Source organism: Amblyomma maculatum, chromosome 11 (assembly GCF_055883805.1).
Source record: "Amblyomma maculatum isolate TAMU_Amacu chromosome 11, ASM5588380v1, whole genome shotgun sequence".
NCBI lineage: Eukaryota > Metazoa > Arthropoda > Arachnida > Ixodida > Ixodidae > Amblyomma > Amblyomma maculatum.
The window spans coordinates 103802026-103826883 of NC_139354.1; the positions used below are offsets into that span (position 1 = coordinate 103802026).

Here is a 24858-nt window from a genome sequence, read left to right on the forward strand (position 1 = left end):
GGTAAATAACACTTCATAAGGAACATAAACTTACATGTAAACACACACACACACACACACACACACACACACACACACACACACACACACACACACACACACACACACACACACACACACACACACACACACACACACACACACACACACACACACACACACACACACACACACACACACACACACACACACACACACACACACACACACACACACACACACACACACACACACACACACACACACACACACACACACATATATATATATATATATATATATATATATATATATATATATATATATATATATATACATGCTGGACAACTGACAGTTCTGTACAGCACTGTGTGAATGTTACTGCTGTAGAATCTACAATTTTGAAAATAATCACTTTATGTACAACCGGTTGAGCTGTTTGTAAGGTAGTAATCCTTCATATTGTTACGGGGGAAATGGGTTTAATATTTACAGAACATTCGGGGAATGCATGAAAGCTACGTACAGTCTCAAGCAGTCTCAGTAAAGCTTGTCCCCGAACTAGTCTACGCGCCACCACTTCGTTCTCCTTTTTCACAAGCGCAACCGTCCACTTTGTCATTCTCTTGCACATGCGCAAAACCGCGCGGCGCAGCGTAATTGGCGTAAGTTTTCCCCGGGACAGATGAAGCTCGTTCTCGAGCGACTCAACCAGATTGGGAATAGCAGCGTTTCAGTCGTGCCACATGAGCCAGCTGAGTCGCCTGCGAGCATATGATTTGTCGTTGTTACTTTAGCGATAACGTAAGTTACTTCACTTAAACGACTTACAACAACGAAGGGTCCGGTTTATTGCCACAAGGACTTCTGGTACAGTCCGCGGCGTCGCAATGGCGTCCAAATCCAAACCGAATCTCCGGGTTCATAAGTTACTGTAGCATGACCCGTATCACACCGAACCTTTGTGCGGTCTTGGGAGGCGATAGTTCGCAAAGCAGCATGACGACGAGCTTCTTCAGCAAGACGAAGATATTGCGACACGGATGGGTTATCGTGCACCGAGAATGGAAGAATGATGTCAAGGAAGGTTGATGGTGAGCGCACGTAAACAAGGAAAAAAGGAGAATATACTGTCACTTCATGCTTAGCTGTGTTAAAAGCGTGAGTTACAAATGGCAAGACGGCGTCCCAGTTCTTGTGATTTGATGTTACGTACATTGACATCGGTAGCGAAGTACTGGAAGTAGTAGGCGAATATGACTACTTAGGACTGGTAGTAACCGCAGATCCGGACCATGAAAAGGAAATAAGAAGAATAAGATTGGGATGGAGCGCATTTGGCAAGCACTCACAGAATATAACTAGCAGCTTACCGGTATCGCTCAAGAGGAAAGTATACAACAGTTGCATTTTACCTGTACTCACCTATGGGGCTGAAACGTGGAGGGTAACCAAGAAAGTTCTACTTAAATTGAGGACAACCCAGAGGGCTATGGAACGAAAAAGGGTAGGGGTAACATTAAGAGATAGGAAGCGTGCAGAGTGGGTCAGAGAAATAACTCAAGTTACCGACATTCTACTGGAAAATAACAAGAAGGAATGGGCATGGGCAGGACATGTAGTGTGAAGAGAGGATAACCGATGGACTCTTAGGGTAACAAACTGGATTGCAAGGGAAGGAAAGCCTAGCAGAGGGCTGCAGAAAGTTAGGTGGGCGGATGAGGTTAAGAAGTTCGCAGGGGTCAAGTGGATGCAGCTAGCACAGAACCGGGTTAAGTGGAGAAATATGGGAGAGGCCTTCGCCCTCCCATATAGTCAGGCTGATGATGATAATGATATTAACATCATGTTAATGAGAGTCCGGTTTAGACGCTCGACGCTCGATAAGGCTGTTTGTCTGAGGGCGGTAGGGAGTAGAATTACGGTATATGGAGCCACAGAGCCGTAAATGTTCTTCCACGATATCTGCAGTGAACTGCCGACCGCGATCACTGATGAACACTCGGAGGGCGCCATGGCGAAGTACGATTTCGTGTAATAAAACGTTCGAGACATCGGCTGCCTTGGCAGAAACAAACGAGTGCAGACGTCTCCACATACCGGGTCAAATAGTCAATACCAACGATAATCCAGCGATGGCCGTCAGACGATTTGGGGAAAGGATCAATCAGTTCAATCTCAATTTTCTCGGAAGGCGACCAGGGGGCTTGACAGATTGAAGGAGGCCAGCAGGTGGCGCGGTGCTTCGTTTGCGACGTTGGCAATGATACAACTTGCTACAAAGCACTTCGTTGTCGTGTACAACCTTGGCCAATAAAATCGTTGTCGGACCCTCGCGAGAGTGCGGGCAAAACCAAGGTGACCTGAAGTGATGTCATGCATCGCATGTACGACAGCACTGTGGAGAGAAGCGGGGACAACAAGCAGAAGACGGCCACAATCAGTTGAGTAGTTCGTTTTGAGGAGTAGACCATCTTGAATAGTTGTAAATGCAGAATTGCGCGCCTTATTATGGTCTTGACTTTGCTCTTGCCGGAACTTTACAAGGTCTGGTAATGTTTCGCTCACAGGCGCCAGGCAGTCGTCCAGATCATATTCCCCGACTGCCGTGCATGGAAGAGGAAATCGGGACAAACAGACAGCATCGGCTTGGCGGCGACCACTCTTACAGGACACAGAAAAGTCATTTTTGTAGACGCAATGCCCAGCGGGCTAATCGACCGGAGGGGTCGCGCCGGCCAACAATCCCACACAGGGAGTGATGGTCGGTGATTACGTTGAAGTGACGGCTGTACAAATATGGATGGTACTTGGTAACGGAGAAGATGACGGCGAGACATTCCATTTCTGTCACTGTGTAGTTGCGTTCTGCTTTCGTTAACATGCGGCTTGCATATGTGATGACATGCTGGGCACCGTTCTGGAGCTGGATGAGAACCGCACCAACGCCCACGCCACTCGAATCGGTGTGAACCCCGGTAGTAGCAGCCGGATCGAAATGGCTTAACACGGACCAGATGTTAGCAGAAACTTCAGCTGTCGGAACGACGACTCGCATTCCAAGGACCAAACAAACGGAGACTCTTTTTGCTGGAGGGAAGTGAGCAGTTGGGCAAATTGGGGGAATCCTTGAATGAAACGGCAGAAATATGAACTTAGCCCCTGAAAGCTTCCCAAATGCTTCACGTTTTGAGGTTTTGCAAGGTCTCGCACTGCAGCAACCTTTTGGGGGTCGGGCCGAATACTTTGCTGATCCACTAAAAATCCAAGTACCAAGGTCTGCCGTTCACTGAAGTGATACGTTTTAGAATTCAAAATTAGTCCGGCGTTTCGGATACAGTCCAGCACAAGACTAAGTCGCTGATTATGCTCCCGAATTGTCCTTCCATAGATGATGACGTCATCTAGGTAGCACATGCATACTTCCCATTTTAAACCACGCAGAATTGTGTCCAAAAATATTTCGAATGTCGCTGGTGCATTGCACAGTCCAAAGGACATCACGTTAAATTCATAAAATTCGTCAGATATCACAAAGGCTGTCTTTTCTTGGTCCGATGGATGCATCGAGATCTGCCAATATCCAGGCCGAAGATCTACTGACGAGAAATAGGATGCAGATTGAAGACAAAATAAGGAATCGTCAATACGTGGAAGAGGATAAGCATCCTTTTTTAAGTGCGTTTAACGAGTGATAGTCCACACAAAATTTCCACTAGTTGCCCTGCTTCACCTAAAATGACAGGGGCTGCCCAAGGACTGGAAGAATCCCGTATGACACCTTTCTTCAACATGTCATGGACTTGTTCGTTAATGGTTCTGAGCTCGACTGTGATACTCAGTAGGGATTCTGTCTGATAGGGATCGCATCACCATTGTTGATCTTGTATGACATACGTGAATTTGGCGGAACCGAAAAATCGGCTTCTTGAGCAAAGTCAAGCACAGAAGGATAAGATGCCAGAACATCACATTACTATTGCTGGTCGGATGACAAAAACGATTTGTTTATCATCCGGGTTATATTCGCGTTCACAAAAATTGGCACTGGCTTAGCTCTGCTATGCCAGGATATACGTAGCGTGAACCTGGTTTACTTATCTCGGCTTCTCATGGTTTATGATAGCCGGTAAACGACCATCGGTGGTTTACGAATGCCGGTCTACGAACTACAAGTTACCAACTCCGAACCACTCTGTCATGGATGCGGTTGCGCTCCCTTTCTCTCTCTCTTTCTCTCGCTTGACACACACAGGTAGAAGCAACACCCTCTTCTTCTAAGTGGAATGTGACAGCGTTCTTCCCCTTCTTTCATCCATGCTAGAAGCGCTAGCATGCTAGAAGGTGTGCGAGCGCGGGTCTGCCAAAACCGGTAGTTTAAGAACGCTGGTTTACAAATGCCGAGCTACCAACGCCGAGCTACTGTCATGGTCACCCATTGCTCTTCGTTTCCTTTTCTATCACTCAGCACAGCCTCTCTCCTATTGCTCCTCTTTAACTATACTGTCATGGGCATGGTGGCTCTCTCTTTCCCTCTCTCTCACTCGACATACCCTTCCTCCTTTTCCTCCGCTGGGATTGCGCCGGCGGCGGTAGCACTTTCTCAGTGTCATAGTGCGACTCTCGCACACGGGCAGCTTGGTCGGCGCACAGGAACGCGAAACCCCTTCCAACCCGCGTAGCGTAGCTCACGCTACAGAATGAGATGATTGTTCCATGTGAAGCGGCGACTCATTCTAAACTTTACGTAGTATTTGCAGCGCGTAGCCGGACAAGCACAAAGACAGAGCAACATATGTAAAACGCAGAGGCGCTGAACTGCAACTATTTTGGTAATCAGCCACCCAGGTCATATATATCACGCAGGAACGCCCACAAATGGGACAAAATCTAAACACGTGACGAAAAACCAGTGCAACAAAATCAACCACGAGTATAAAACTATCTATAAATCTAAATGCCTTACGCACGATTAACATGAGAAAGTGACATAACATGATAATAGTGGCCATGGCGAAATTGCGTGAAAAATCAACAAAAATTTCCAGTCCTTAACAAGCAACAATGGCTTAAAACGTGGAGGCACAGAAAACATTCTATATAAGAGCTTGTTTAAAAACCGCAGATAACTATATGAGATGGACAAAAAAATAGAGAGCGATGAAAATTTTGAAACAGAAATGACAGCCAAACAATAATACTGAAAAACAAAAACCAACAATGAATTCAACAATGTGACTGACATGGGTATATAGAATGAAAGAAAATGAATTATTAAGCAATGAAAGTGAAAGGTTAAAATCTAAAACAGCGAAAAAGCAGACTGCAATGCAAAATGTATAAAACGAAGGCATGTAAGGGGTGCAAATAAAATCAAAGATAAAATCAAACACAATCAGAGAGAAAAGCAATTTATTTGTTGGAAATGAAAACTGAGGATGTGCTGACGCATTCCTACTTGTGCTTCGCATTCAAAGCGGCTTCCACTATTTCGCGTCTAAGCTTGTTATGGGATCTGCTTAGAATGGTCGTTTTCGCAAAGACAAGTGAGCATTTTCTATTGCGGTCGCATGTGCGACAATGCACTGGCAGGTTTTGGACGATGATCATGAAAAATCATTGCTATGCTCCAATAAACGTTTATTGATACATCGGCCGGTTTGGCCGACGTATGCCTTGCCAAAAGATAGGGGGCAAGAGTATATCATCCCTTCTGCGCATGTTACGGCGGGATTCTTGTGATTGTTATGCCTTGTGGTGTAGCCATTGTCTCTCTTTGTCGTTTTGTTCACCATGAGACAAAGTCTTGATAGGCGGTGCGGGGCTGAAAAGACCACATGAACGCCTGCCTTCTTACCAATTTTCTTGATATTATGACAAATCTTGTGAATATAAGGTAACATTGCTACCTTATTCCGCTGTTGGACTTCAGCTGAAGGGCCTGTCATCTTTCCTTTAGAGTCCTTTACATCTTTCTAGCAACAAAAAAAGTTCCTGCGGGTATCCCGACAGCGTCAGCCTGCACACTTGAGCTGAAAACCTATCCTGAAATTTGTGCTTACATGACTTCGTCAAGGCGTTACTAAAACTAGATTGCACAATATTCCTTTTGGCAACTTTGAATGAGCAGAACTATAAGCTAAAATGGGTTTCTTGCTCCTTGGCTCGAATGCCCAGCAAACATGATTAGGAGTAAAAAAAGTCTTAGCTCGAGAAAACGAATGATATTATTGTCTGGCACTTCTTGGGTCAGCTCAAGTGGCGCCATTGTGTTCACAAACACGGTCAGAACTTGGTGTGCCTAACATAAAATGGTTTCAATATTGCAATTTAAGATTACTAAGTAATCATCTACGAACCGGAAGATGTTTAAAACGCGTGAGTTATCAAAGCGTTCATAAAGACCTCTGTCATGCATGGCGGGGTAAAGGTCGCTGAGAACTGGGGAAATGCATGATCCTATACAGATGTATACAGGCTGATTACCAAAATAAAGTTGCAGTTCAGCGCCTGAGCGTCTTACATGTTCCTTCGTCTTTGTCCTTGTCCGGCTACGCGCTGCAAATACTATGGAAAACCAACTAGTTCGACAGCTTATCCTTTTCAAGTTTATTTCTTATTCAACGGGCACTTTCTCTTCGTTCTCCGCTCAACCCTACCATATTGTATCGCTTTTAGCAACTGCCTTTTGCAAAGAACGAATGCTAGGTTTCTGCATTCGCCAAAAAAGTCTATCTCCTGAGCTGTTAAAATTGTTTGGAGGCTTTCAGCCGACATCTGGTCCCGCTTCCCGCCTCTGCAAGATCCTGCGATGCGAATGACAGCACCAGGCTAGTCTTTAGCGGGAACACCTTCGGCTGTTAGTGCTGACATCCTCGCCGGGGTAAACGTCGTCAAGGATGTGGCGTGAGCTGTCCGCCATGGCTGACCGCGCCACTGAAGTTCCGTGGCAGCAGGTCCTTTCAGGACTTCGAGCTCTTGTGCCGAAAAGCAGGAATACTACCAGGAATCTTGTTCATCTCGTCGGAGGTGTCGCGGAAGTTCCTGATGCTGTGCAGCGGATCCTCAGCCATGGACCAAAGTACGCTGTGGAACCTAGGAAGACCGCTCCGGATTTGCTATGGTCAGGCAAGTCAGGCGATATAAGGGGTCGAGATCTGACGAGTACAACTTCACATATCTGTGTGCACCTTTTAATAGAAGACTAACACCGCCGCCGCGATAAGGCTAGTCACGTGGACATCACTCCATTGCATAGCATGATTGCATAGCGGGTGGGACTGCAAGAACGGTCATCATAGCGGAGACAACTGGAGACTGTCCATGATCGTCAATTGCCAGCTTGAAAGTAACTGAGCCATAAACTCACCACGGGGGCTTGTTTGGATGCCAGAGGACTATTCTTTTTATGCTTATGACCGCCGTAGGCGAATGCTCCCAATTTTTCGGCTGAAGTGCGCCTCCTACACTTGTTCCACACCGAGCGATGTGCAGCAGCAGGAGAAGAACACGACTGCGCCAGTCACCACGCCAGGTGGATGATCTTCCGACGCACGAGAGACAAGCGCGCCGAAGAGTTTAGGGGCTCTAAGTTTTGCTCAAATTGGACTTGGACGCCCTGTACATCCTTTTTACGTGAGAGCACAAGGAGACAATTTCGAAGCTGGCATTGCAGTCCTTATTGTCATCAGCACCATCCTGGGCGGTCGAAAAAAATCCGTGATTGCGCGACAGGATATTTAAGTTTATTAAATCTGAAGAATTGAGGGAAGGTGCAGACAGAGCAACAATGGGTGACGAGGATGCATCATAAAAAAACATTTTTCGAATTGGAGTCCCAGCCCACACCTCCTTCATGCTAGGTGGGTGTATAATGTATAGGCCACGAAGACATCTTTGCAGTAAGTGATTTATATAGTCGCGTCGAGCACGCGTTCTACTGCGCATGACTTACGATATTTTTGTTACGGGGATGGGTTTTTTATTTATAGAACAGACAGATGATACACGAATACGTGGAACTGTCATTGTATGGGCTATTACAGTACCAGGCCTCGCACTTCCACTTCGTCCGTCTATATGCGCTGCACTGCACAGCGTAACTGGCATAACAGCTGCCAAAGAGTGCGACCATGCTCTTCCTCGAGCGAGTCAACAAATCTATGATAGCAGCTTTTCTATCTTGCAACATGATTCAGTTCCCTGAGCAGCGATTCGTCGGTGTAACTTTAGTGATCAGAAAGGTTTCGTTATTCTACTGACTTAGAATTGCAAAGGTTCCGACGTAGAATAGCATGACTGGTGCAGCAGATGTTTAGTGCGCACTGATGTTGCAGTGACAATACTTTTAAAAGCATAACAGAATGGTCTAACAGAATTAAGAACGGACATTGCGAATTATTAGGCGGTGTTCAATGTACTACAGCACCTTTTCTTCCTGTGAAGCTTAAGCGTCCTCCCAATTTTTCGAGTTTTTTGTGTAGACAGGCTTTCACCAGTATAGAATATTAACGGTGAAACTACTAAGCGCCAATCATAATCACGAACTCCATGCTTATAAATTATAAATATATGTTGGTCGCTCTAACATCTTAATTAGAGCATTGTCTAACTAAAATTTTCAGGCAGTGAGGAGAGTTTGTTTGCTTTGGAGAAAAAATGCCTCCAATAAAATGTAATTAATGTATTTCTACATATTGCACTCAAACCCTGCCTGCTGCCACGTTGCTCCAATTGCAAACCTACTTTAGTCTGACAACTCATAATATTGCACGAACACAAGATTTAAAGATTCTTTGTACTGAACGAAAAGAGAGACCTAAGTACCACCGTAAGAGTATGAAGGATTGGCTCAGGTCCTGGTGTTATGATTAAAAAATTTCATTTACCAGAGCACACACAATACGACGTGACCAAATACACATTATATCCCTAAGTAATTCGTAGTCAGTCTGTAAAACAAAACCTTGTGACATTCACAACAACTTGCTTCGCAGCAATCGCTTGCTTCGTACAGGTACATGTCAACAGTTACACTCAGCTGGTGACAGATGTATCAAAAGTGACTAAGGTCCGGTCTTTACTGTGCATCAAGAGGTGATTTTCGAAAGAGGTCATTTCTGGAAATTGCAAGTAACAACAGGAGCATACCAAGTAAGGACACAGCAGATGAGGAGCATCGGGGAAGTACTCAGCGCACGCCTGGCATATATCGAAAGGCATGGCACAGTGTTCATTTTGTGTGCCATTTTCTTCTGCTGGATAAGTTTGGCCAACAACAACGGAGGTGTTGTTGGCCAAACTCCCGTCTGCTCTGCAAGTTTGTGAGCGGAGGGGGACTGTCCTGTAAGAGAATATACAAATATATAAAGAAATGCCAATGTGGAATCGAGATTTGTACCTATGTACAACGTTGCATAGGAGGTTCTTAGAATGGCCCGAAACATTACATTACTTGGTCTTTTAAAAATTATATAAACATGAAACTGAAAGAGACCACCAATAATGAAGTCACACTCACTGCCATCTGTGCACCGATAGCGTAACTTATTAACCTTAAAAAAAGTCTTGAGAGCAAGGAATCATCGTTTTTCTACACTTGTAAAAACAATAAATAAATACGCGAACGTAAGGTCTGGCAAGCATGGCTGCACAGGTGCGCTATAAAGCTATTATAGCGCAACCATGCATTCCTCCGTGTCTTAGCTCTAACGGTTAGACCCGCAATCCATCGGTGCAATACCTTCGGCAGCGAAGACGAGGTCGAAGCCGTTGATTACTACCACGCCTCGATATCTCGAGGATTCATGCGCTTTTTCTTCAGTCGAGATCTACATTGTTCTTCTGTTCCGGCTGCAAATATCTCCCGCATACACTTTAGCGATTCTTCACGGTGGGCTTTATGGCCTGGATCGTCAGACGCAGCCTGACAACTAAGTCAAAGACACTCCCGCATGGGTCTGACTCATGTTGATTCTGAAGAGGAAGCGCCAACGCAGTAGCCAAGGTAGTACTATAACCATCTTCTAGCCACTTGTTATCATGCAGAGGAAGCAGGGCTAGAGTAAAACCGATCAATGAACTAACTGTAACGCCAACATAAAAAGATTACCGCCAGCCTCCTCTCCGGCGCTCTCCTTCGGCGTTCGTCCCTCTCTATTGCCGAGCGTACTCACGTGATTGTTGTGCTTGTTGTGTTGGCTACCTCCTTTCCTCATGTGCAAAACAACGCGCGCGCTGCGCGGATCGTCTCGTTTTTTGCTAGGGCTCGCGCCTCTTTCGCGCTGTTTTTTTTTTAAATAGCGTAGTTAGAAATTCTATGCCGCTGCGCTTTTTGGTGCAGCACACGTGGGAATGATGGAATAGGGTTTTTTATTTTTTTTATTTCAGAAATTTACCAACCGGCATAGTGAAAAGGGAGCTGGGAGAAGCACAAAGTTAGAAAAAAAGTGTAAAGAGGACTGTTCACAATACCGTCCGCGAATCGAGATGCGGCGCGGAGGAAGGTTTGGCCGCATCGAATCAGCCAGGCGGACTTGAACTTAAAGCCAAGGACTCGGCTCTGTGAGAAGTGAGAAATTGCTCATCTCTAAACTAATATGCCGCCACACACTGTGTAAGGATTTGTTCATTTTTTAGGCTTGTGTAGTGTCATATGCCCGCGTGTCTAGTGTTTTTTATGCTTGTCGCGTTAGACATCGATTAAGTGTGGAATAAAATCCTTGGTTTGCTGGTTTGGTTTGTGGGGTTTAACGTTCCAAAGCGGCTCAGGCTATGAGAGACGCCGCAGTGGAGGACTCCAGAGATTTCACCCACCTGGGGTACTTTAACGTGCACTGACATCGCTCAGCACACGGACACCACTGCGTTTCGCCTTCATCGAAACGCAGTTGCCGAGGCCGTGATTCAATCCCACATCTTCGGGCACAGTAGTCGAGCGCCGTAACCACAGTGCCACCCCGGCGGGGCGAATAAAATCCTTGGTTTTTATCTTCTCAGCCATGCTTTCTGTGACGTTTTTGTCATGAGTTTAAGCAAACTGCATGTTTTGAGTCTTTCGCTGCATTTAAAGAAATAGTGATGGCTCTTAGGCGACCGGATAAAGCAACATAGTTTGCTTTTTTCTTTCATTTGGTATGCTAGTTCTCGATTTCGCACACAACGCACGCAAACTCTGATGAATCTGCAGCTAAATTTGAAAACACATGGAAGACAACTGCTGCCACGCTTCGCAAGTTTACTGACAGCTCGCAAAACAGTCAAAGCAGCAAAGAAACCATACACAGACTGTTCATAACTGTTTCTGTCTGCTACCTAGCTCAATTTTCTTGCATGCCGCTCAGTTTGGCCAACGGGTGACGGACGGCTCACGCACGGAGGTAAAGGCGAGTTGAACCAACGCCGAAATCGTATACGTGTGGTGTAAGACACTAACAGCTGAAACTATATTGACGGAAACTCTTTCCATATTCTGCATAGATGTTTCAGCAGCGAGTAATATTTTGACGTGAACACACTGCGACAAAAGGCAAGCTGAAATGCTCTGGTGAAACCCAGCGCAAGCGCCTTTACTCGCACCTGCTCCGGAAAGAGCGAGCTAGCCGTGCAAAGCGTAGGTGGAGCCACGGTCGAAAGTTGAAAGGAGGAGCGGCGGCGCCGGAGAAGGAGAGAGGAGTTGGCGCTACGTTTAGTTTATTGAAAGATTTTAGGCTCGACAGCCCATGGGCGCTACCCCACGTCGCGTCAGTTGGTATTACGTAACACATATTCACTCGGCGACTCAAGGGCGAATAGCGCAAATAACCTCGGAAGCTACTGTGAGAAGTGTAGAGCTGAGCTCTAATAATATTAAATATAAAAGCGCTGTGCACCGTGCTGTTCCGCCAGTTACCGGCAGACACTTCCTAGTATGAGGTGGTCTTCATATCAGGCGGCTGACTGCGGTGGGCTCATATAATGAATGGAGTTTTTATGGAACCGCATTGTCTCCTCAAATTCCGACAATAGGGGAGGGTCATGGCCCAATTCTACTAGCGTGGTCGGCGAATAGAGATTTCTGAGCTGGAAACTCAACTTCAACGAATTTATTCCGCTAGCTGAAGTTAGCATGGCAATTATTGTGATAACCAGCTGACACTACCACCTCATTCTGTGGATGTAACCCACGCAAACACAAGCGTCTATGCCCGTTGGATTCAAGGCTTCGCCCTGTGCGCAAAGACGCAGGAATACTGCAATGTCGTAACTAAGCTCTTTACTGCCAACATATTTATGCACCTTTATTTCTAGACGAATACAACACACGTTTAATTTGTTATTGGCGTGAGATCTCTCATGCAGATGTCCTACAACGAGAAAGAAAATTGTCAACACCTGAGCGTAGTCGCTGTACAAACAGTACTTTTTCTGGAATGCACGCCGGCATCTACTGCCGAGTATAGGCGAAGCGAGTGGGATTCGAAGAAGTAGCCCAGAAGAAATATCATGCGCGTAATAGAGAAGCTTCGTCTTGAATTCCAATGACAGGTTTCGAGCGCTCGGCGGCTCACAAACGCAGCATAGCAGCGCTCCGGGGAGCAGAGGTCCTCTCCTTTAAATTTTCCATTAGAATGCTTTCACTTCCGCAGAATCACGCTTTTCGGTTAGGGGCGGACGCATGCCCGCGTTCAGCGGACGTCGCCCAAGCAGCGCACTGAATTAGTTATTGCGAGGACGTCCTGTGCAACGACCGTAATCGCCTTCGCGCTATTGCGAACACGTTATGACAGTTTTCTAAACAAGGATATTTAATTGCTCGAATGTTTGCATTCCTGATATAGGATAACCAAATCTTGGGTCGATGCTAACACAGGGCGTCTGGTGCTCCATTTGGAAAAGCTGTCGTCGCCCAGCGCGAGGACATTATCATAAGCCGGACTACACCCACTGCAGGGCGAATGCCTCTCCCATATTTCTCCAATTAATAAGTTTATGCGCTTGTTGCATTCACTTGACTCATGCAAATTTCTTTACTTCATCTGCACACCTAAATTTCTGCACCCCCCTACTGTGCTTTCCTTCTCTTGAAATCCAGTTTAATACCTAAGTGACCATCGAATATCCTCTCTTCTCATTAAATCTCCCCCCCCCCCAACTGCCCATTTCTTTTTCATCTTCACAATTTCCAGTAGAATATCAGTAACGGGTTATTTCCCTAACCCACTGTGCGCGCTTCCTGTCTCTTAACGTTAGCCTTACCATTTTTTCTTCCATAGCCGTCTGCGTTGTCCTGAACTTAAGTAGAACCCTTTTTTGTTAGCCTCCATGTTTTAGCCCCTAGGTCAGTACAGGTAAGATGCAACTGTTGTATACTTCCCACTTTAGAGATACCGGTGAGCTGTGAGTCACAATATGCAACTACTTTACAAATGCGCGCCTTCCAAATCGTTTCCTCCTTCTTACTTCCCTTTTATTCTCCTGATCTGCTGTTATTACATGTCTTAACTGGACATATTCGTTTACTGGTTCCAGTGGTTCACTACCTTACGTAAGCTGCTGATCGTTTCCGAGGCTGTCGAACATTACCTTTGTCTTCTGTTTATTGAATTCCAAGCTTACCTTTCCGCTTTTCTCCTAAACACGCGGGGTAAATTCAAGTCTCTCCGCCCTGCAGTGATTCAGGCCCTTATGGTTTGTAATACAATTAACTTAAAGACTATTTTCAGGCCCTCTTCAAATGTCGGTTGTTATGCGTAACCATTTACGTGATTGCAGTGCAAAAATAATGTGTGCATTATTCCGCCCTATGGCTTAAAAGATTCTTCTCCTTCGCTGAAACAGCTGCTCACTGTAAGTGGGCGAAGGGTAGGGCGCGGCGGTCTCCACTTCTTCGATGCAGCCCGCCGCGCAAGACGTTTCCTTGCGAGAATGTCGCAGCGAAAGTTCCCTTCTTGGAGGGCAGGAACTATAAAATGCAGCGTTCATGTTATCCGCAGAGGCTCGGATCAATGCCAGAGACAGCAAGAAGCCAGAACGTGCCGGTCGTGACAGGGAACAGGAGCAGAAACAACACAAACGTCGCACGGCCTCCAGAAAAAAATTCACAGATTTTCATGGTGAAAATATCGCTGCTCCAAGGAGCAATCCGGGGTTGATAACCGATCTCAATCTGCATTTGAAACAAAATTGTCTTCTAGTTATAGAACTGCAATATATTTGCCCAAAACCGAAGCGAAAAATTTGAGCCTGATCTGTACCGCAACTGTCAGGATTTGGGTAGAATTTCAATGTATGTGTACCCTATTTTTATTGCAATTCGTTAAATTCTATGGCTCACGAATATCACACTATCAGGTAGAGTTTTGTTAAAGGTAACACAATCTCGAGCCAGGAACTGCGCTAGCATCAATTAATTATGCGCAGAGAAGGCACTATTTTTCGCACGTTATTGCCAGTTAGAACATATGAATATATGGCGTTGTGGCTGCTTACCTTTTTATGGCCAACGTTTTTAACTGATGAGGAAGTGTGTGGAATGAACAAGAAATGAGTTCAGAGAAAACAAAGTACTGTTGCGGGAAACATACATTTGCACCGACGTCTATTCGTTCTAAGTAACCCCAAATCAAAGTTTATTACTATAAGAGCGTGTGAAGTGAACGCCTGTAGTGTCGGGAAAGGCAGGTCTCATCTGGAAATAGCGTCCAGGTGCAAATGAGCAAGTGCTCTCCTTGCCTAGTCTACCACAGTTTGAAGGAATGAAAAGTATTAAATGACCATAAGCATGAGGCAATTATTATATTCAATGACACCAGGCGGTGTTATGATAGATCTTCTTAACCGCGGTTCCCGCGGCTTCTGCAGCGGTCGGCAATTGGAACCGAGCGGGTGCCGGCGAGTGACTCGCGCGGTAGGCAAAAAAAAGTTCAGTCACTTTAGTCTATCGTTATTGCGGGTTGGTTTGCTGCTTCAGAAAAAACAAACAGCACCTTGCCGACTAATTACGTCGCCTTGATATGTGACGAAAGGCACAGAGAAGGAAGTTTGGTAAGCTTGCACATGTTTCTTGCTGACAAAGGTTGCCGTAAACAGGGGCCGCCCTGGTGAAACAAGAGGGCTGGATACTGACGCCGGATCAGCGAATTTGTGGCAAGCACTTTGACACCGGAAATGGAGGCGGAAAAGTCCTAACGGGGAGACCAAAAATGAAATTGAGTTCACACTTTGTTCAACCTCCGCCATTATGCAAGAGGTAGAGGTAATCGGGAAAGTGCGATGCAGTGACCACAAGATGGTGAGGTCCCGAATTAGCCTAAATCTGAAGAAGGAACGCAACAGATTAGTAAGAAAGGAACCCATCAACAAATTAGCCGTGAGGAAAGAGCAGAAGAGTTCAGAACCTCCCTACAAAATAGATATTCAGCTCTAACCTGAAAGGGTAGATGGAGAATACCTCAGTAATCTGCGATTTGCTGATGACATTACCTTGCTAAGGAAATAGGGGGATGAACTGCAAATAATGGTTGATAACCTAGACAGGAAAAGTAGAAAGGTAGGCTTGAAAATCATTACGCAGAAGACTAAGGTAATTTTCAACAGCCTCGGGAAGGAACAGCAGTTTACGTTAGTTCACGAGGCACTGGAAGTAGTAGGCGAATATGTCTACTTAGGACAGGTAGTAACCGCAGATCCGGCCGATGAAAAGGAGATAACAAAAAGAATAAGATTGGGGTGGAGCGCATTTGGCAAGCACTCGCAGATTATGTCTAGCAGCTTACCGGTATCGCTAAAGAGAAAAGTATATAACAGTTGCATCTTACCTGTACTCACCTATGGCGCTGAAACGTGGAGGCTAACCAACGGAGTTCTACTTAAGTTGAGGACAACCCAGAGGGCTATGGAACGAAAAATGGTAGGGGTAACATTAAGAGATAGGAAGCGTGCAGAGTTGGTCAGAGAAATAACTCAAGTTACCGACATTCTAGTGGAAATTAAGAAGAAGAAATGGACATGGGCAAGACATGTAGTGCGAAGAGAGGATAACCGAAGGTCGCTTAGAATAACAAACTGGATTTCAAGAGAAGGAGAGCGTAGCAGGGGGCGGCAGAAAGTTAGGTGGGCGGACGAGGTTAAGAAGTTGCGGGGGTCAAGTGGATGCAGCTAGCACAGAACCGGGTAAGGTGAAGAAATATGGGAGAGGTTTTCGCCCTGCAGAGGGTATAGTCAGGCTGATCATGATTATTATGACAGACACAGCTAAGCTGGAGCTTATTCGCCTTTACGCCAAACCGATCGCCTTCCTCAAAAGTCACGAATGACTCGAGTTTGGCTTTCTTTGGACACGTAACGGGATATTTAGATGTCGGTGTGAATGCACAGGTAATATCTGTCGATGAGACAGCCAGCATATTGTAATATGCAGGCCTATTCCTTTGTTGGAGCGACGTAGATGTGTTTAGCTATGTGAAGAGTTCCTCAAACACGTTTTTCTTTTACTTTGATAGCTGTGCGTATTCGATGGTCGCTCCTGCGCGAGCGATCTGTGTTGTACCATTCCGTGGTTATGTTGCATGGCTATCCTTCGCCGTGATCACCTTAGTTTATTTTAATCAATTTCGTGATGAAGATTGCCAGTGCTCGTTGGCATCGCTAATTTGCTTGATTGGAGCAGCATTACCTATATATCGAGCGGTTTTAGTTGTATTCGCATCGGCTAATTTCGAATGTGATTTGTGGGGTTCAGCATCGCCAAGCGACATATGGGGTCGTGATTCAGACTCTGAGGATGTTTACATTAGCTATATTCGCACTGCGTGGCACTAGTCTGAGTTTTCCTTAATTAAAATGCGACTACGGGGATGTGGACTGAACTGTATCGCCCTAACTACGGAATCATAGCGACAGTTGCAGCTTGTAATTGTAATGGAAGGTAAAAGCGTGAATACTCGCGACGAAATTGCGATCGGTAACATTGACAGCCACACACAAACAGAGCGGATTAAATAGGCGCGCATGGTGGGGATTTTAACGAATAACGCGAGGATAAGCGAAACCATTCTGTGCTGAGGCAGAGTGCCTTTTGCTGCTGTTTTTTTGTTGTATGTACACCCTCCCACTTTTTTAACGGGAACGCGCGAGCGTCGACCGTCGAGTCAATAAGCGCCGTATGACGGAGCACCGCGACGAAATGAGCGAGAATACGCGCGTGCGCTCAATGAGCTCTCCGGTGAAGCTGCCCTCTGCCAGTCTGTTCTGGGAATGGGACCTCACCCCTACTTCTTTTGAGCACAGTTATCGTCATCATCCTTTTTCTTTTCTGAACACTTCCATCAAGTTGTAAATAAGCAGTCAGGTGGTAGCGCTAGCGCTGGATGGAATGCGATATCCGCCCGCCGATTATACTACATGCGTATTAGCATTTTGTTTCTTTTTGGTATGGGTCACTAGCACTTTCCTGCTGCAAATTAAAGGCTCTTCGCTTAACAATTCACTCAGCTTACTTCGCTTATCAATTCACACCTTCCTCTCATACAGGAGAGCAGGCGGTATCATGTCGCCTTTTCTAATCTTTTCCCAGCGGCATGCAGAAAACAGAAGAAAATGCGATAACGCACAAAAAGCAGGTGGGGTTGAATTCGGTTCCCGTAGCAGCCTGGCAGAGGACAGATGCACCGGAGTGCTTATTGCGCACACGCACGTATTCTCGCTCATTTCGCCGCTCTGTTCCGTCGTACGGCGTTTATCGACTCGACGGTCGATGCTCGTGCGTTCAGGTTAAAAACGTGAGAGAGTGTACACTGTCATGCTTACATAAAATCCGCGCAACACTTTTGAGGGGCTTCGTGCTTATTAACAAAACTTATTTGACGCTCATTTGCCGCTCTCGTGAAGAGTGATCGATCTCCTGCATCTTGAGAGATTGCCCTAAATACCCTATCAACACCGTTCAAACTTGGAGTTATTGATGAATTCGTTCTCTTTCTATCATCTGTTTTGCTGACTGCTCTGGGTAGCTTAATTTGTAGAGGGACGGCCTCTGAAAGGCTGTGGTCCCGGGTTTCATCCCCGAACATGGACGAATTTTCCATTGACTTCTAAGAAAACTGTATAGCTCTTTTTTGTGACCGTACGGCCGCGCTTTGGCGGATGTAAATGAGCAATTACCCTCTTATTACAAATCAACTACACCTTGGGGGATTCCCCTAAATATTTTATAATGCTTCCTTTTTCGGCAAACACCGCAAACCATTTTCCTATTGGCAGTTTCTGCGGGCGATAAAATGCTTGCCCAATGGATAAAAAACTGCACAAAACTCTATGTAGTCAAGATTGAATTGGAACGAATAACTTGTAATGTTGTTAACTTAAAACAAAGTCGCAAGACGAATATGGGCAATAAATAAGGCTCAGATTGAATGGCAGGGCGGACCTTATGACGGGTTAACATGCTTAAAATTGCTTCAAAGGGAGTACCTAAACACGTTCTTCGCTCCTAGGTTTGTCCTTTGTTCTTGCTGCTTCATTTTAGGCAAGTTTTCAAGACTGCTGAAAAGCAACGTACCACTCCTTGATGTCTTCAGAATGCCCTGCCTACCAGTGTTTGTCGACACCTGCTGATGGCAAGTGCTGGAGGCTATCGCAGAGTAGGTTGAATTGTGCGGTAGCGTCCACTTGCGTTCCAGCTGCAAGAGATAAAGCGATAGAGATGTTGCCCATCAGATGCACCAGCCAAACACTGGCAAATATTTTTGCTATGAATCTCTGCTGTTTTTATAAAGCCACATTGTAACAGCAGGGCATGTTATGGAACATACTGCATTATCTTGTCTACGGGGGAAGCCGAATTAGCCCTTCAAACGAACTAAACGTAATTTTGGTGTATATTTCGGCAAACATTGAAATTCTTTCATGATAATGAATTTATTTTATGCCTGGAAGAAATATAACTGTCTAATTAAGATGCATGCACTGGCTATGAAATGAAGTCCGTAACCATGTTTGCCAGTATTCATAATAGGATGACATATATGGTTACTTGATGTTCATTTCGAAGGAGAAATGTCAAGCAGGAGCGACTTGTGCCCCAAGTCATGAGAAACGCAAGACAAAAAAGTAGAAATTGGAAGGTGGGTCTCAAGATATTAATTTCGGTAGAAAAAAAACTGAATATTTTGCCAACGCGCCCCGTGCTAAATCATCCTACTTTCAAAGGGATACCTAGAGATGTCCTGTTCATTGCTTTAAGTCATGGAGCGTTACGCAATATGCTTTTTGGCATGTATGCCTTAAGGTTAGAATTTCGAAATGATGTCTTAAGGGTATATAAAATACAATTTTTCTTTCCTTAAAATCCAGAACCACTCGTTTACTGTCAAAATGTTTCCGGAGCAGTGATTTCGAGCTTTCGATTCAAAGAATAATAAACAAATAGTCCACTTAATGTGTGTAGAATAGTATAAAATATTTGCCATCGACTATGGTGTAGCACTTATCATTCGCGGCGTTTTGGTCACCACTATCCGCAAATCGCTTTAAGGTTTCCATCGAAATGACCAAGATGTCGATGCGGCTGTATCTAATTCTTGCATACATAGATATGATGTGGTTCATTCTAAACGCACGCGGCAGAATAAAGGCCAGTAACAGAGTGAAGAGCACAGACTGATGGGCGAGTTGATGTATTGCAGAAACGTACTAGCGCTTACGAAAAAGAACGAGAAAAATTTAGAGAACACGAGCACAAACTATCAACTGATATTTCATTGACAAAATTGTACATCCTTGTTCGTAAGCGCTAGTGCGTGTCTAGAGTAACGACGTCATTGGGCATACATAAAGGAGGTGACGCTTCACACTATACATGCTCGCCATTTAGTAGACTGGCCGAGCTAATGTCAAACTTTGGCCATCTATAATCGGCACTCGTATCTTAGTCTCAAAGTCACACCATTCCCTATCGTGTTTTGAAAGACCTTCCTTCTAGTGGGAATGTACCAATCTCTTTTTACGGACCGTGTACAGCAGAAGATACGGCGTAACGCATCCATGCTCCGGGAACGTGGTCAGCATGCTACCACATTGGGTACAGAGGGCAAAATGCATGTCTAGAACGACCGAACTGCGTGCTCAGGGCCACTCGGAGCTACATGCGCGACACCTAGCGATAACGCCTGGTTAGAGACGGGCGGAGTGTGGGCATGCACGGCCAAGCTGATAGCACTGCCTGTCTTTTCGGGGCTCGCAGGCCGCCGCGGCTTTACCTTCTGCTTCAGTCGTCAGAAGCGCTGATGTGTGCTGCCAGTCTGCGAAAGCGCATACGCGGCGGAGCGCACGCCACTGGCTTCTCTTTTTTTTACTTTCTTTTTGTGCACTATCAAAGCTCTGGCAGGGAGCATTTCACCGCATCATTCACGTGCCGGTGTACTGCATCGTCACCCTAGCCGCGAGCCTTATATCAGTGATCGACGTTTGGCAGTTTTCGTTCTTCGGCAATTGCAGGAAGGCAAATTAATATTAAAGGTGCCGCGAAGTAAGTGTAAGCGGCGGGTTTGTCTTCATTTCACTGTTCTTCTTTGGTCATTAAAGAAAACAGATTGCTAGCTTCTCATTTCACGTTCTTTTATTTTTTTCCACAAGTTTACTGTTTATTAGGGGATGGAGAGGACAAACTAATAGCGAATAGGGGCTCCCCCAGATTTCTTCAGGATCTCAATCCTCTTCGGCAGTGACTCGCAGAGGGAGTCGACGAGAGCGCGGTCATTGCGGAGGTGTCCCCACTCATTTTCAATGGCTTCCCATAGCCCGTCCGGATTGCAATTGGAGAGTCCAGATTTCTTGGATAGGCTTTTCTTCATCAGTCCCCACACGTTTTCTATAATGTTAAGGTCAGGGCTTCTTGCAGGCCATGGAAGGGTCATAACGCCAAGACTTTCAAAAAGGTCTCGGACAGTCTTGGCTGAGTGCACAGAAGCTCCATCTTGTTGAAAGTGATAGAGCCTATCCGGAAACGGCCCATCAAGCACATAAGGCAAGAGGACCGTTTCTGCCACCTCCGCGTAGACTTCTGCCGTCATACGCCCAGGAATGCGGTACAGGGGTCCTAGTCCATCGTAGCTGATGGCTCCCCACGCGCTGACTGAAACACCGCCGCTGCTGCGCATTTTATTTGTCGGAGTCGACGAGAGCGCGGTCATTGCGGAGGTGTCCCCACTCATTTTCAATGGCTTCCCATAGCCCGTCCGGATTGCAATTGGAGAGTCCAGATTTCTTGGATAGGCTTTTCTTCATCAGTCCGCACACGTTTTCTATAATGTTAAGGTCAGGGCTTCTTGCAGGCCATGGAAGGGTCATAACGCCAAGCCTTTCAAAAAGGTCTCGGACAGTCTTGGCTGAGTGCACAGAAGCTCCATCTTGTTCAAAGTGATAGAGCCTATCCGGAAACGGCCCATCAAGCACATAAGGCAAGAGGACCGTTTCTGCCACCTCCGCGTAGACTTCTGCCGTCATACGGCCAGGAATGCGGTACAGGGGTCCTAGTCCATCGTAGCTGATGGCTCCCCACGCGCTGACTGAAACACCGCCGCTGCTGCGCACATTCCAAATGTATTTTTCTTCGTCCCTGCATGGTGGTAGGGAAATCCGGTTTTATTAGAGGAATCAAATTGTCATCAGAGCTAATGATACCTGATGTGGTAGCAGTGAAGGACTGGAAACGACGAGAGTGCAACGCATCAAAGAGATTGAAGCCCATTATGGTTCAAAATATGGAGCGTCAAAATGTCCGTTCGCGAGCTCGTTAAGCTGGCTTTCCAGCATTGTAGATTTTTAATATGGCGTCGCAGCGCACAGTATAATACCCGAAATCAATCACACATCTTTTATATGATAAAATACACACGCTGTTTTAAAATTCGCCACATCTTAGCTTAAGGAAACAATTTTGTGGGTGTGCCATGCAGAAAAGGTAACCTAACGAACATATAAAAGTGTGATTTTGATGTTCTATACTTCAAAAAACATTGCCGATTTCGAAAACGTAAGAACTGAGCTCGCATTATGCATTCACGGCCTTTAATTCTGCGATTTATTGTTTCGCCCTGAAGCCGAAAATAAAATATACTAATTTAAGTTCTTTATGCGTGTTTCATCTCTATTGCCTACATAATGCCCACCGTGCTATACAGTTTAACAACTCAGACTGCACTCACCTACGTTTCACTGGTTTCAAAATATAAATTTAGCCTAAAAAAAAACTCCGGGTATATTCTCAGACGTGCGAGCACATTGAAACAGACTACAGTCCTACCGTGCTTTTTCCGGCAGCCACACCCGCTTCTGCTGGTCCCAGCGCGTGCAAAAAGTGGCTTCGTCGCTGAAGACGACTGCTCTCCAATTGTCTGGGGTCCAGTCTTCCACCACAGACGCGAATTCCAGGCGCGTGTCCCGATCCGCTTGTCTCAGTTGTGTTTTCTGCGCAGCTATTCTACTTTTCACACCTGCTACATGAAGCCTGCTCCTGATTATCTGAGTGGATGCGTTCAAAGCGAACATGTCACGAAGCTCCCTGGCGCTGAGGTACGAATCATCTGCTGCTCCTGCGACAACAAGCCTGTCTTCTTCCGTCGTCGCTCTTGGTGGCCGGCCGCGCGCAGCATCCTTAAGTCGGCCTTCTTTGTGGGATGCCTGCAGTACTCTGTTGACTGTGGCTAAAGGGCGCCCAGTAGCTTGAGTTATAGCTCTTTGGGTCATTGTCCGGCCCATCTCTGTGATGGCTTTCCTTTGGTCTACTGTGAGTCGCGGCGCCATCGTCGATGCCTTTACGCATCTCGTCTGTTCACTTGTAGGGATGAAAACTTTATTCAGGTTATCGCATATCTGATCTTGTGTATACGCCACACTTAAGGTCCAAGTATGCTTTCAGTAATGGCATGCCGATTTTGGCATTTGCCGGCAAATGCAGCCTGCCAAACCTCGATCACTGATATAAGGCTCGCGGCTAGGATGACGATGTAGTACACCGGCGCGTGAATGATGCGGTGAAATGCTCCCTGCCAGAGCTTTGGTAGTGCACAAAAAGAAAGTAAAAAAAAAAACGAGAAGCCAGGGGCGTGCGCTCCACCGCGTATGCGCTTTCGCAGACTGGCAGCGCACATCAGCGGTTCTGACGACTGAAAGCCTGCGAGTCCCGAAAAGACAGGCAGTGCTATCAGCTTGGCCGCGCATGCCGACACTGCGCCCGTCTCGAACAAGGCGTTATCGCTAGATGTCGCGCACGTAGCTCCGAGCGGCCCGGAGCACGCAATTCGGTCGTTCTAGACATGCATTTTGCCCTCTGTACCAGCGCATTGAGGTATCCCTGGAAATGAGCTAGCTAATAGACTAGCGCGAGCTCATCTCTACCGTGCTAGCCAGAACTTCTAAACTGCAACGCTATCAACCTACATCGTGTTGCCTACCTCACGGCAGCGGCCATCCCATCTTTATACCCGCACTTCTCCAGAAAGTATTTACGCTGCGAGAATAGCTCCTGTGCACAGGATACAAACAGTCACCAATGTTGCGCCTTTCTTACTGAAACATTTTTCCCGGGGCTGCACGTCACGGTTAATTATACAACCAAGATGTGTTTCACTCTATTACCGTAATCAATATGACAAATTCTAGCGGTATTTTCTAGTGACAGTGCAGATGTTCAAAGGCTAATTTTATATTATAATTTATGTTCAATGATGATGTCACTCACCTGTTGCGCTGGGAAGAGACTCCAGCTGTTTGCTAGGGAAACCGACCACAAAATGTCTCCGAAGCTCCTCATAAGCAGTGGGGCACTGTCCGCGTTCTTGTTCCGTTAGCCCTTTGCTAACCATGGAAACTGCTCTCTGGAAGGTCGATAAGAGCCGGTCATGACCCAAGTCCAAGAGAAACACGAAATTGCCGCTGAGCGCAGTGCTAAGTGCCGTGGTCACATCCTCTTGGCTTGCAATGGGCGGCCATGAGGGGAAGTGTCGTCCACAAGACCACGTAAACTGTGTCATGTCTGTCGCAACCAGAAATCCTTGTGCGTAACATCAGGCAGGCATAGACTATATTGCCGCGCAGCATGCAAGCATGAACGGCTTCGGTAGGATGGCAGCCGAGGTGTGTAAGTGACGACGCCAATCTTGCCACCGTCGCGGTGCATTTCGCCAGCGTCGGTGCTTCAGGCAAGCGGTAAAATTTCCACGTTCTCGCATCAATGGAGTGAATCAGCCAACAACGAATCGACGCAATACATCGTAGCTGCTCCAGCTCCGGCTGAACCGAATTCACACCACGAACAATGGCGCTTTCGACTTCGCGCCGATGGAGGGTCCGTAGTCGCGGGAGCCAAGTTGCGTTTTGGTCGTCCAAAAAGAGCAGCTATTCCGGCTTGAATTTTTGAAGAAGTACGCGAAGCAGATTGATATGGCTTGTCATTTTAGATGCACTATTAGGCCGCAGATATTGTTCAACTGTCTTATACTGAAGACGGCAACAGCGGGGTGCACAACGGCTCTCTATCAGTTGCAAGGCAAGCCTCGGTCGCACACTTGCACCGCCCTCGTACGCTTTCTGCGAGTGGGCTTAGATTCACTTCTACCGACGATGGTTATCAAGATGCAAGACAAACAAGCGATTTCGTGGCGTACTAGTGCATGTGTGACTCACGTGTCTATGACGTTTAGTTTTTTTTTTTTTTAGTTTAAGATATATTCACATCACGTGTGTCTTTACAGGCGATTACGATAACGCTGTACTTAGCGCTTGGAGATAATTTTATTTCACACTGACTGTTGGTAGAAAACAATTTCAAATGGGAAGAGGCAGGGTAAAAAACATGAAGGTAAAATTGCAAAGACCAGAAAAGATATTTATCAATTTTAA

The 24858-nt window shown here is 46.1% G+C and overlaps 1 protein-coding gene across 1 annotated transcript; it reads right to left on the minus strand.

Moving 5' to 3' along the window:
- Nucleotides 1-8284: 8284 nt before the first annotated feature.
- On the minus strand, nt 8285-24585 carry LOC146174535 (uncharacterized). Its single transcript, XM_084584945.1, has 3 exons — nt 23699-24585; nt 18518-18638; nt 8285-9322 (listed from the first exon to the last, which is right to left on the minus strand). The coding sequence occupies exons 1-3, from the start codon at nt 23768-23770 to the stop codon at nt 9093-9095; spliced, it is 423 nt and encodes a 140-aa protein (XP_084441071.1). The 5' UTR covers nt 23771-24585; the 3' UTR covers nt 8285-9092.
- Between the last annotated feature and the right edge of the window lie 273 nt (nt 24586-24858).

What these genes read in the sequence shown, in the direction of transcription:
- LOC146174535 (XM_084584945.1), bottom strand. Translation starts at nt 23,770, where the DNA reads ATGAGGAGCTTCGGAGACATTTTGTGGTCGGTTTCCCTAGCAAACAGC. An exon ending in GTCTCTTCCCAGCGCAACAG is followed by an intron (nt 18,639 to 23,698) that starts GTGAGTGACATC and finishes TATCTCTTGCAG; the next exon opens with CTGGAACGCAAGTGGACGCT. An exon ending in TCTGAAGACATCAAGGAGTG is followed by an intron (nt 9,323 to 18,517) that starts GTACGTTGCTTT and finishes ATTCTCTTACAG; the next exon opens with GACAGTCCCCCTCCGCTCAC.